Source organism: Apium graveolens, chromosome 3 (genome assembly GCF_009905375.1).
Source record: "Apium graveolens cultivar Ventura chromosome 3, ASM990537v1, whole genome shotgun sequence".
In the NCBI taxonomy this organism is placed as follows: domain Eukaryota; kingdom Viridiplantae; phylum Streptophyta; class Magnoliopsida; order Apiales; family Apiaceae; genus Apium; species Apium graveolens.
In genome coordinates this window covers 1,712,686-1,723,779 of record NC_133649.1, presented here as the reverse complement: position 1 = coordinate 1,723,779, position 11,094 = coordinate 1,712,686, and the positions used below count along the sequence as shown (strand labels likewise).

Below are 11,094 nucleotides of genomic sequence, written 5' to 3'. Positions count from 1 at the left end.
TTATTTTGATTTATTAAATTAAAAATAATTCTGACTTATAAGTGAAATTATCCAAACACTTATATAACTTATAAGTATTTATTTATTTATCATTTATTAGTTACTTATTAATTTTAGTGATAACTTACTTATATTTTAAGATTTCCAAAACGGGCGCGTAATCTTGTTAAACAAACCTAATAGGATAAGGAGAAAAGAACAAGATGTCTATAAATAATTGAAGCATAGCCCAGTTAAAAGGTTTGAATATGAGCTCTCAATGAAATCAATTCGTAAATCTACGATGGTTTTGCCGGAGGAGATGATAGAGGAGATACTGATGAAAATACCAGCAGGGTACGTGTGGGATATAAGGCGCGTTTGCAAGTCATGGAACGCTCTCATCACGCACCCCCAATTTGCGTCAAAACACTTCGAACGCAACAAAAACAACGCCACCAGCTTCCTCTTGATTGCTTTTTGCCAGCGCTTGCGTCGTAAGTCTCTATCTTTGTTTCGCCTCAATCACCACCCCACACACTTGTCGATATCAATTCAATGGGCTCTCGGAGACTTGATTATTTTTATTTACGTAATAACTTTCCTGACTTTTTCAAAGAATTGGTTGTTCAATTAACGGCATTGTCTGTGTTTCCACGTTCTGTAAATCGATTAATCGTTTCCTCGCTTTATGGAATCCTGCGATTAATCGCTGGAAGGAAACCAATTCCCCCATAAAAAAATTGGATGGTGGGTTTTCGTCGGTTGGATTAGCTTTTGATTACTTGACTAATGATTACAGGATCATTAGGCTTGTTTCTGTTGTAACCGATGCTCAGGAGCCCTCCTCTCGCATTGAGATGTACTCTGTTAACCAGGATTCATGGTTAGACGCTGCTACCTCTTCTCCCTTTCCGTATTTTACCACCCAACCTAATTGTAGTGTTATTGTCAAGGGTATCCCATACTGGTCGAGGAATTACCAGGATTTTGATTATCCGTGTCGTCGATTTCAAAGTAATGTTATTGCCACAGTTGATCCTCACACTGGCTTGTATAAGGAGATTTCGTATCCACAGATTGTCACCAATGAGAACACTACTGTGCATCCTTTTAATTTCATGGATTCACTTGCTGTCCTAATTTATGAGAATTCAAACGTAAAAATGTTTCGTGTTTATGCCCTGGATGAAAAGAGTCATGGTGCTAATTGGATTAATTTATGTACTTCTGCTCCAACTAGTTTGCAAAGTACAAATATGTGCATACTTCGGTGTTTTCAGGATGCCGGTAAGATTATAGTTGTTGGATGAAACTATGATGATCCTAGGCGCTCTTTCTTATATAACCTCCAAACTGATAGCCTTTGCCACACTATTGGAATGGATGCTTTAAGGCCACGCTGGGATGAAACCTATTACCATGTCGAGAGCCTTGCTTGTCTTGATGGAATGGAACCCATCCAGAAGGAGGAGAATATTAATAACAACGAATGCAATGATTTATTATACCTAGGAAGAGATCTTGGACCACTGCTCTAGTCTCAGTTTGAAATTTCTGCTGGTTGGACAGAATTGTTTGGCTTAAGCTGGAGAACTGCTGCAGTGTTGTAATGCTTTGATAATCTATTCAACTTCTTAATTTCAGATTCGTCTTAATGCATTTGTAGTGTTCTATTGCTTTTGCTAATTAATTTAATATTACTTTATCAAAGATGTTCAATTTTATTCTGAATAATAATATGCGTGTGAGCCACCGTTAATCAATGTCAGGAATAGTAGTGCACTTATATTAAGTAGATTATTGCAGAGAAAATAATCCAAGATGTTCCATTTCATTTCTACCATTACAATAATAAAGCACTACTATTCATGAAATTAATTTGTGGCTTAATAACCTTTTTAACCTTAAGGTTTACACCAATATATCCATTAAACATGTACTTCAAAACCGTACCTTCCTCTGAAGTACTGAAAATGTATCTTTTTACCCTTGGACAGGCCTGTTTACACCATTTTTTTCCCGGTCAAAGGGTAAAAAGACGTTCTCAGGTACAAAAAGGAACGATTTTGAACTAGTGGGGCTGATAAGTATATTGGACCAAACCTTAAGGCTTAAAAGGTCATTAAGCCTTAATTTGTCAGAAATTAGTGGTTCTTGAGGTAGTTTCAATGTATTTTTGTAGTTTTTGTGGTTTTAGAGAAATATACAGGTAGATAGAGCAAAGAAACAGAGAGAAACAGCAGATTAGAGGCAGCAATAGAGAGATAGAGTCGGACTTGTAGAGAGAGATATAATCAGATAGAAACTTGAAGAAGAAGACGAAGAGATATATCTAGAGAGAGAAACCCTAGAGAAAGGAGAGAGAGAATTGTGGAACAGGTTCCATTTTCATATATTTGTAATGCATAATCTCAACTACAAGATGCACAACACTATTTATAGGCTCCAACTCCTGTAACTAACTTTTGGAAAGGAAATGACATTACTACCCTTATTAAACTACCATTACAACACAGTGCAGTACTATTCCTGAAATTCTATTTTAATTTTCAAATAAACGTCATTGTATGTATAAATCCGTAGTTATAATTGTAACTATAGTACATCTTTCATAATTGATCGTAACTGTTGATATTTATGAATTATTACTTCAAGTTCACTACATATTTAGCTTTGATTTGGATTGTAATACATTGAGGTACTAAACAGTATTTTGCTTTGCTCTGTTATTTGTTTTTCTTTAGTTTTTTTTTTAAAATTGTATATTCATGTAGTAGCAAAATGTAATTGGCGATGTAGTTTAGATATTTTGTTGTGATTTATTTTGATATATGCTAGTCGTCGTGTAATTTTCTGTCGTGAATCTGAAATAAACATTTAATTCCCAGGCATATGTTCAATTAATAATATGAATACCGTGTACTCGCGGCTATTGGTTAAATACGTGTTTCATTCAACATTTGAACTGAATTGAGGGTATTCTATACTGTATTTTATTTCTGAAGATGTATGTTTAACTTCTAATGTTTATACAAGATACTCTGGGCTATTGGTTATGTGATATTAACCAGAGTCCAAGCAGTGATATGTATATTACAAATTACTATCTTAAATAAGGTTTGTGGTTTCAGTTTCCCACATGTAAGGACTTAGTTCATAATTTAAAAGTGTAGCACTGGTCTATTGGAAGCTTATGTTAATTATGCGCGCCACCAGTAGTTGGATCTCTTTAAATTATTTTGATGGACATGTTATTATATGACCTGGATGAGCATCTTTTCTGTCACATGATTTACATTGCTGCTCTGTATCTTTTTACAAGAGTCATTTATTCATTCTATATCATCCCACGACTTCCTTTTCTCATTTGAATGGAGCAGAAGAAGCTGCCCAACTGAAGCTCCTAAAATTTATGTACAGCGACACCTTATCAGTCACTACTGCCCCTGCTTTGTTTGATGTACTAATGGCTGCTAATATATTAGAGGTTGCTTCAATCTTAAGGCATTCAGCTGTTTGTAGCGATAGTTGCCCATGACACATAAGTTTGCATTACTGTATGTAGAGCTTCATTCAAGTGTTCTGATGGCCCAGGCTGCTGTTAATAGATGTTGCTAGGCAGTTTCTGGCAATACAAGACAAAGACATGACCAAGTAAGTTTGGTCTTGGTGTACTTGCAATATTTTATGTTTATGTTATATAATATGTAGCTCATTGTATAAACTTCACGGTCTTTAAAGAAGAGGTAAATGAGCTTTATAGTCATTTAATTATCTGTTCTGAATGCTTTTGTTAAAAATTTGAACAACAACCATGCTAGTTCTTCATATTTTTAAGCTATTACATGATAGTCCAGGTTCCAAGATGAATTCATGAAGTAAAAATTCACCTACTTGATGATGCTCTTAATGCCAGTGCTATTTATGTTGGTTGTGACCATGTAATAACAACTGCTAGGATAGTTTTATATGCTTTCTAGTGATGAGGAACGGAAATAAAGAATTGATTTATATGTTATGAATAAGTTTATATTGTATTTAGTTAGTGTAAAGATACATGATGTATTTATCCCTGTGTTTAATAGGTGGGGTTAGGAGTTTATTAAATAAATAGTTTATCTATAATAAGGCCCAATTGTTCATGGGTCTTAATGCATTAGGTTTAATACTAAGGTTTTATAGTTTATATAAGTGATGTAATCCCCCACAATTTTATTAACCTTTGATTATACATTTTTCTTGGGATTAATATTGATTATTTATTTTCATAATCGTATAATTCATTGCTTATTATCTTATTACCGTTTTTGTTTAATACTTCATTGTTTCATCAAATTGCTGGATTTTCACACCGCTGCCATCTCTCTACCACCCCCTCTTCCCAACTTCAAACTATCAAATCCCACTGGAAAAGCCACCAGAGCATGGTCGTAATAAACCAATCATAACCCTAAATCCCCAAATTTTGAACCCTAATCACATACCCAATCCGATGCGAATACAAACCCTAATGCCCAATTCAGAAATCCTAATTGCATATCAATCCAGCACCACAAATTGCAAATCATCACAACTGGTTGGAGTTTAATCATCAACAAGATGAGAAGACACAGATTGGGGAAGTGAAGAACAAAATTATATTGGCTGACCTTTCAACTGGAGCTTCATTATTAGTTTCTGTTTTGCGAGGCTAGTACTAGACATATTTTCCGTGTATGTATATCTTCTGATTATGTGTTTATACCCTAATAACTCATATGTATTAGATGCCCAGTAATTTAACAGCCCAATCATTACCACAAAACCCAGCCCATCAAAACTCCAACGTTTTGTCACCTGGAAACCCACTGCTATATACATTATTCATAAACTGCAGTTTAGTACTCCGAGAGTTTACAGAAAGATTAATCCATTCCGTGAAGTTGTAAAAACTGCATAACAGCCCCTGAACTTTGCAGAATATTAAGATCAGCTCCTAAACTTCAAAATACTTATTGCTCAGCCCCTAAACTTAAGTGAATTTGCATTTGTTTTATGTTTCAAGACATGTGGCATACATCAAACAGCAAATTAAAAATTGTGGAAGATAATATATATTGTCTTGATCGTGAACATGATGAGTTCTATTACGAAGTCTATGTTTGTCATCGTGTCCGTTGGTTACTTCGATATAACTTATGGTAAAGGAGTTAAATAATCAATATAATAAACTTAAAAGAGTGGAAAAGGGGTACGAAAATTGAGTTGAGCAAAGAAAGGTGCAAATTTGCAGACGAAAGTTACATACGTGCAAAGGTGCAACGACATAGGCCTCTTTAGACTCTCACATCTCAGGTTAAACATCTTGTACATTTGGAAAATGAGAAAATAATCAAAGGGGAAATAGAAGTTGAGTACGTTGAAGATACATATATGTATAAGCCATTGAATGAGGATGATGTGATAGTGTCAAATTTTTTGAGTTGCATGGAAAATGTTAATTAAGATGTTTCTGATGCAAAATCTCATGTGGAGTAATTTTCAGTTCAAGTCTTCAAGAAAAGGTGGTTTATGATATTATTGAGGTTGAGCACATCGACTTCATTATTCTTCAGGAGTACTTGCCTAAGCTACCTTCGCTTGCTTGCAATTTTCAGAGTTCTTTGCACCTCAACCATTTTTCCAGAAGAAGAGCATGAAGTTCATCTTGGTTCCATATCATCCTTGTGTGATTTTTGACTTTTACAAAATTTATAGCCAAGTTTTCTCCAACAAAGGGAGAATGATGAGGAACTGAAATAAAGAATTAATTTATATGTTATTAATTAGTTTATATTTAGTTAGTGTAAGATACATGATGTATTTATCTATATGTTTAATATGCAGGGTTATGAGTTTATTAAATAAGTAGTCTATTTATAATAAAGCTCAAATGTTTATGGACCTTAGTCGATTAGGTTTAATACTAGGGTTTTTATAGTTATATAAGTGATGTAATCCCCCACATTATTACTAAGCTTTGATTAAACATTTTTCTTGAGGATAATATTGATTATTTATTATTGGGAATCGTATAATTCATTGTTTATTATTGTACAACTGTTTTTGTTTAATGCATCATTGTTTTTACAATCTTGTCCTGCATCATCTAGTTAACTCTCAAACCTCGTCTTCTGATTTCTTGTACCTAGTGGAGCTTCAAGTACCTGACAAGCTCCTGATGAATTTTACCATGCTCTAAGTTAGAGGTGTGGTCATGAGGTGTGGTCATGTGTTTAATGGAGGCCTGGTTCACCACTCTGTATTATGTAACATCAAGGTACAATACTTTTTCTTGCTTTTAGCTCTATAGATTTTACGGCCAATTAAGAGATTCTACACCTGCTACACATAAAGGCCTTTTGCATTGAAGATTCATTAGGACTAATATATAACAATGCAGTTACATTGTGGTCTATATGATCTATATGATTTTGGGTGTCAGGATGTTTCAATGAAGTATCTTCATATTTTTATTTAATTATTTTAAAGATTTTAAAATAAAGTCAAGAAGTTAGAGCATCTCCAAGGGGGATAGCTATAATGGTTAGCTAAAATATTGTAAAATAATGGTTAGCTAAAATTTGCTGAACCTGTAAGATGTTGTACTCCAATAGTGTTAGCTATAATGGTTAGCTATATTTCAAAAACAGTATTTTAATATTATTTTCAAATTCAAACGGTTATATTTCAACGGCTATATTAAGACATAAGTAGGATTGTGTAACTTATAGACAAAATGATGCTACATTGAACTCAATCTAGTGGTACATTGAATTCAATCTACTGGTACATTGATTTCAATCTACTGGTACATTGAATTTTCATGAGCATAATAATGGTATATTGAATTCAATCTACTGATAAATTGAATGTAATGTACTGAATAAGTCGGATTGTGTAACTTATACACAAAATCAAACTTGTAACTTATGAAATAATGAGTTATAATAATGAATAGCTATTTTTAATCATCATATTTTAAATATGTATTTAATGGTATTAATTATTAGTTAAATATTAAAATATATATTTTATATTATATTTAAATTCAATTCGAGATAGTGACATGAAAATATTAAAATATATATTTTATATTATATATTATATTTAAATTTAATTCGAGGTAGTGATATGAATTTATTTGTTTTTTATGAATTTTTCATTTTGTAGTTTAATAAAATAATTTTAATAAATAACTTTGCTAAATAAATAAATAAAGTGCTTAGGAATACTTTTGGTAAATGTGGTGGGACTTGGGCCTTGAGTGTATTAGATGACGTGGACAGGAGAAAGGTGGATATAGTCATATAGAAGACCTGCAAGGAATCAACAAATCTGGCGACTCAATTCCCATCCTCTATAATTATGGCTAACAGGTTGAACCCGTTGGAGCCAGATTATTTTTGGAGATTATGTATATGTGCTCCTGTTTTCATGTCAACTGGACTATATAGCTAACAGGCTTACTCGGTTGGAGTTGCTCTTAGTCATATGATTCAGGATTCCAGGGTTTAAGATTTTCTTTATGGCTTTCAGGTTTTAAGATTTAAAAATTATATATATATATATATATATATATATATATATATTATGGCGAAACAGTGTCAAGATTACCGAGTTTTAAATCTAACAAAACAATATTACCATATCTCGGCTGGGTTGATGATTTTTAACGTTTGCATTACCCAGACATCATATGCATATTACATACTCGATACCCCACAGCAAATGCATCGTTTTAACCAGGCCTGGAAATTTTTTACCTGATCCATGGCACATCCACCCGTACATATATTGATTCTCAGGATGTGCTCCACTCCAATCCTTACGGCACTGGTATAACCTTCATAGGTGCGAGTGAAGTATCAAGTTCGAATTGGGGAAAAAGTGACAGGGCTATAGTTTTGGAATGTTTATGTATAAATGTGGATATCCCGACCATTTATGCATATCCAGCAATATCCAAGATCCAATACCCAGAATCAGTATGCGTATTATGGTATTGTAGTGTATGATTCCCCATCTGAAAATGCGTATTATTAGTTACCCAAACATGGAATCCGTATTTAATCTTAAATTTTAACCATCAACCCCAACAATCGTTATTCTTATAAAAATTATATAGAAATTGTTATACATCTCCTTCACCCTATTATGGCTTCAAAACTTAGTATTTAGGGATTCCTGTTTAGCTTTAGGCATTTTAGGTTTAGAGTTTAAGATTTAAGTTTACAATGTGTCAAAAAAAATCTTATTATCTTTTAAATATTATGCATCTTATTTTAAAAATTTTAAAAGAGATGCCACAAATCTTATATGAAATTTCAGAGTCTAGCAGATTGCACAAGTTTTGGGCAAAATTGGTCACTTTATAAACCTATGCAATATGCACAATCCGACTCTCATTTCTAAGTCATTGAAGTTTTTGAGGCGGGAGACTATTTACTTTTGGAAGAAAGCGGTGAACATTTTAGCAGAACGTGATGATGTGCCAATATAAAAATGTTTTTAAGCTTGTAGGCAGATATTAAAATGTTTTTTCATTGTTTGTGATCTTTATGCTCATGATTGAGGTCCAAAATGTGAATTATTCATCTTTGTGACATTTATTCATCTTTACGCACTTTGTTTTTTTGTTTTTTTTAAGATGATGGTGATGTTCAACATTGAGTTTTTATTATGACCAAGTTGCTAGGATTGTGTTCTAATGCAGAATTTCATTTCCTTTTTGTTTTTGCCCCCACCATTTACCCGCTGAGTTATGTGCTAATATTCTGGTCACAAGAATTGTAGAGTTCTGGAAGAGGGGCTGTGGAGGAGCACCACCTAGTTCAAGCTTTTTTCAATATTATATATGTCGGGGTTGTAATATCTGACAATATGAAACCATTTAACACATTTATTTGGGTTCTATTGTCAGTTGTCATCTTGAGATAACAAATATCTATATTTTTGCCTTTCGAGCTTTTTGACATGATAATATTTTTAGTTCTACAGAAATTGTTAGATAGTTAATGATAAGAACAGAATAGGTTGTGAATACTTGCAGAAATTGTTAAAGTTTGGTTATAAATGTTTGTCGAATTCTTTTGATAATAAAATTGTATATCCCCGTGAAAGCACACTTGCTCCATTTGATATGTAAGTGATTGTGCCTTGTCTCTCAATTTCCAGGCGTCAGAAATATGGGCATTTGTAGGGGTCATATGTGCATGCCTGCTTCCCTCCATTATGGGTAAAAGGTGATCTTCCTTAGTAAGCAGGTTAGGATTTAAGGGCTTGGAAACTGTCTTGTACGCATCGATCATCTGCCGAACAGAAGAGGGAACATGATGAGAGAGTTGTTGAGCCTCTACTGCTGTTAATTGCACCAGGAAACACACTTGTTCCTTTTGTGGCTTGATGACTTGTTATCTATGACTACTTGAAAGTCAGGAGAAGTGTAGCTGGCTTGTCACAATTGCAGCTTGTCACAATTGCAGCTTGTCACCCTGCCAATGAATTGATCACTCATGTTTCCTGAAGTCTGATGCTAACTGGGTTTACTTGAGTCAACCATTGGATACCAGGTACAGCTTCAAAACTCCCAACGAAATCACGTACATGGCGGAGTTAAAGGTCGTAGTTTAAGTTCTCCAATTTAACTCCACATTGAGTGTTGGTGCCATTCGCTAGCTGTATGTTCATTTTTTACTGGCTTGTGATTTGAGTCGTAGCTGTTTGACAAGGGACTGAGAGAGAAAATTGTGAGTAGACTGGTATCATCAAGGAGTTGAATACTCTTTGTTTTGAACCTTCTACTTTGAATCTACGAAAGCCTGAAGAGATACTTGTTAATCTTCTGGTTCGCTGCTCCTGTTTTGTTTCGGCTTCGGCTCGTTGTCTTCTTCCTCATCTCCCACCACGAGATAACGTCGGGGTCGGGTACACTTGTGCCCCGGGAAATAAACCTTGTGACAGTTATAATAGATGGACTAGGCCCAGTATTCTTATGATTATCTTTGTCTGTGTTGCCTTTATTCGTATTATAACCGACATTACTCGTACCTCTCAGGCTCCTACTATGGTAAGGTACCTCATCAAACCCAGATAACTTCATCTTCATGGATGTTCCTAACAATTCTCTGGTTCAAATCAATCCTACACCTCAACTACCCCATAAAGCTATCTGGAAGCACAAAATTCACAACACAGAAAGCTCAGTTCAAATTACTTTATTTCAGACATGCTCTGTTAGGCCATCTTGATGGCTGGTCCTCAGTACCATATAATATAAGAGTATCTCAGTTTTTTAACAGTCATTCTACATATATTGAAATTTTCCCTTGTAAATTTTGTGTGAAGGATCTTTCTAGTCATCTTCTTCATTACCCCAGGCACATCTTCCTACCCGTCAACTTTCTATAAATTTGTGGCATCGACAGTTAGGAGCATCTCCAATGGTATTAGCTAAAATGGTTGGCTAAAATAATATAAAATAATGATTATGTAAAATTTGCTGAATCTGTAAGGTAACGTGCTCCAAGAGGGCTGGCTATAATGTTAAATTTATACTTTCAGCTTTGTTACGGCTCGCTCTAGGGACATTCGACAAATTTAGCCAACATGAAGATGTTGGCTATAATTTTAGCTAAGGGTTTTAAATGGTTGGAGTGTCCAAATTTATACATATTATGTATAATAGTTGCCACTTAAGATTTTTTTGCTAAGGGATTCTCCCATCGGAGATGCTCTAACATTACAATTAACTCGGCAGTAGATATGTTTTAATAGGTTTGCAATCTGAACTACCTTTGCAGGATCCCTTCTACTTTGACACCTGAGTATTATATACAGATGTTTGATGCTAATTAAGCATGATTATATCACCTATAATTAAGATCACATGGGTTTTGAAGAAACAAAGTGTAGCAAAAATATTATGAGTAAGCTATTTCCAGAAGTTTAGTGGTTTAAAGTGTAGTAAGAAACAAAGGATGTAGCAAAATCTGATATGAAGAAATTACATTCTTCAGAAGGAGTATCAGCAGCATCAGGTTGATCATTTCTTAAAGCTTTACCTTGTCCTATCCAATCACCATCACTTGGTGC

General features: G+C 34.2%; 1 protein-coding gene and 1 long non-coding RNA gene across 6 annotated transcripts; both read left to right on the top strand.

Moving 5' to 3' along the window:
• The first annotated feature begins 233 nt into the window (after positions 1 to 233).
• On the top strand, positions 234 to 3,614 carry LOC141711364 (uncharacterized). 4 transcript variants are annotated; one of them, XR_012571322.1, is made up of 3 exons: positions 234 to 476; positions 3,363 to 3,442; positions 3,548 to 3,614. XR_012571322.1 is itself a non-coding variant. In XM_074513763.1 (2 exons), exons 1-2 carry the CDS (start codon positions 370 to 372, stop codon positions 1,290 to 1,292), a joined length of 618 nt encoding a protein of 205 aa, XP_074369864.1. In that variant the 5' UTR covers positions 234 to 369; the 3' UTR covers positions 1,293 to 1,623. The 4 variants fall into 4 exon arrangements, 1 of the variants encoding a protein (XP_074369864.1); XR_012571323.1 differs by having other exon boundaries at positions 3,577 to 3,594; XR_012571321.1 differs by lacking the exon at positions 3,548 to 3,614 and having other exon boundaries at positions 3,363 to 3,537.
• A 555-nt stretch (positions 3,615 to 4,169) lies between these two features.
• Positions 4,170 to 10,682, top strand: LOC141711363 (uncharacterized). 2 transcript variants are annotated; one of them, XR_012571319.1, is made up of 3 exons: positions 4,176 to 4,695; positions 6,153 to 6,280; positions 9,178 to 10,682. It is a non-coding gene; the product is annotated as an uncharacterized LOC141711363 (long non-coding RNA). The 2 variants fall into 2 exon arrangements; XR_012571320.1 differs by lacking the exons at positions 6,153 to 6,280; positions 9,178 to 10,682 and adding an exon at positions 5,507 to 6,035 and having other exon boundaries at positions 4,170 to 4,695.
• The last annotated feature ends 412 nt before the right edge of the window (positions 10,683 to 11,094 follow it).

Coding starts and splice junctions, on each gene's coding strand:
- LOC141711364 (XM_074513763.1), top strand. CDS start 370: ATGGAACGCTCTCATCACGCACCCCCAATTTGCGTCAAAACACTTCGA. Junction 477..781: donor TTTTTGCCAGCGCTTGCGTC/GTAAGTCTCTAT, acceptor TAATGATTACAG/GATCATTAGGCTTGTTTCTG.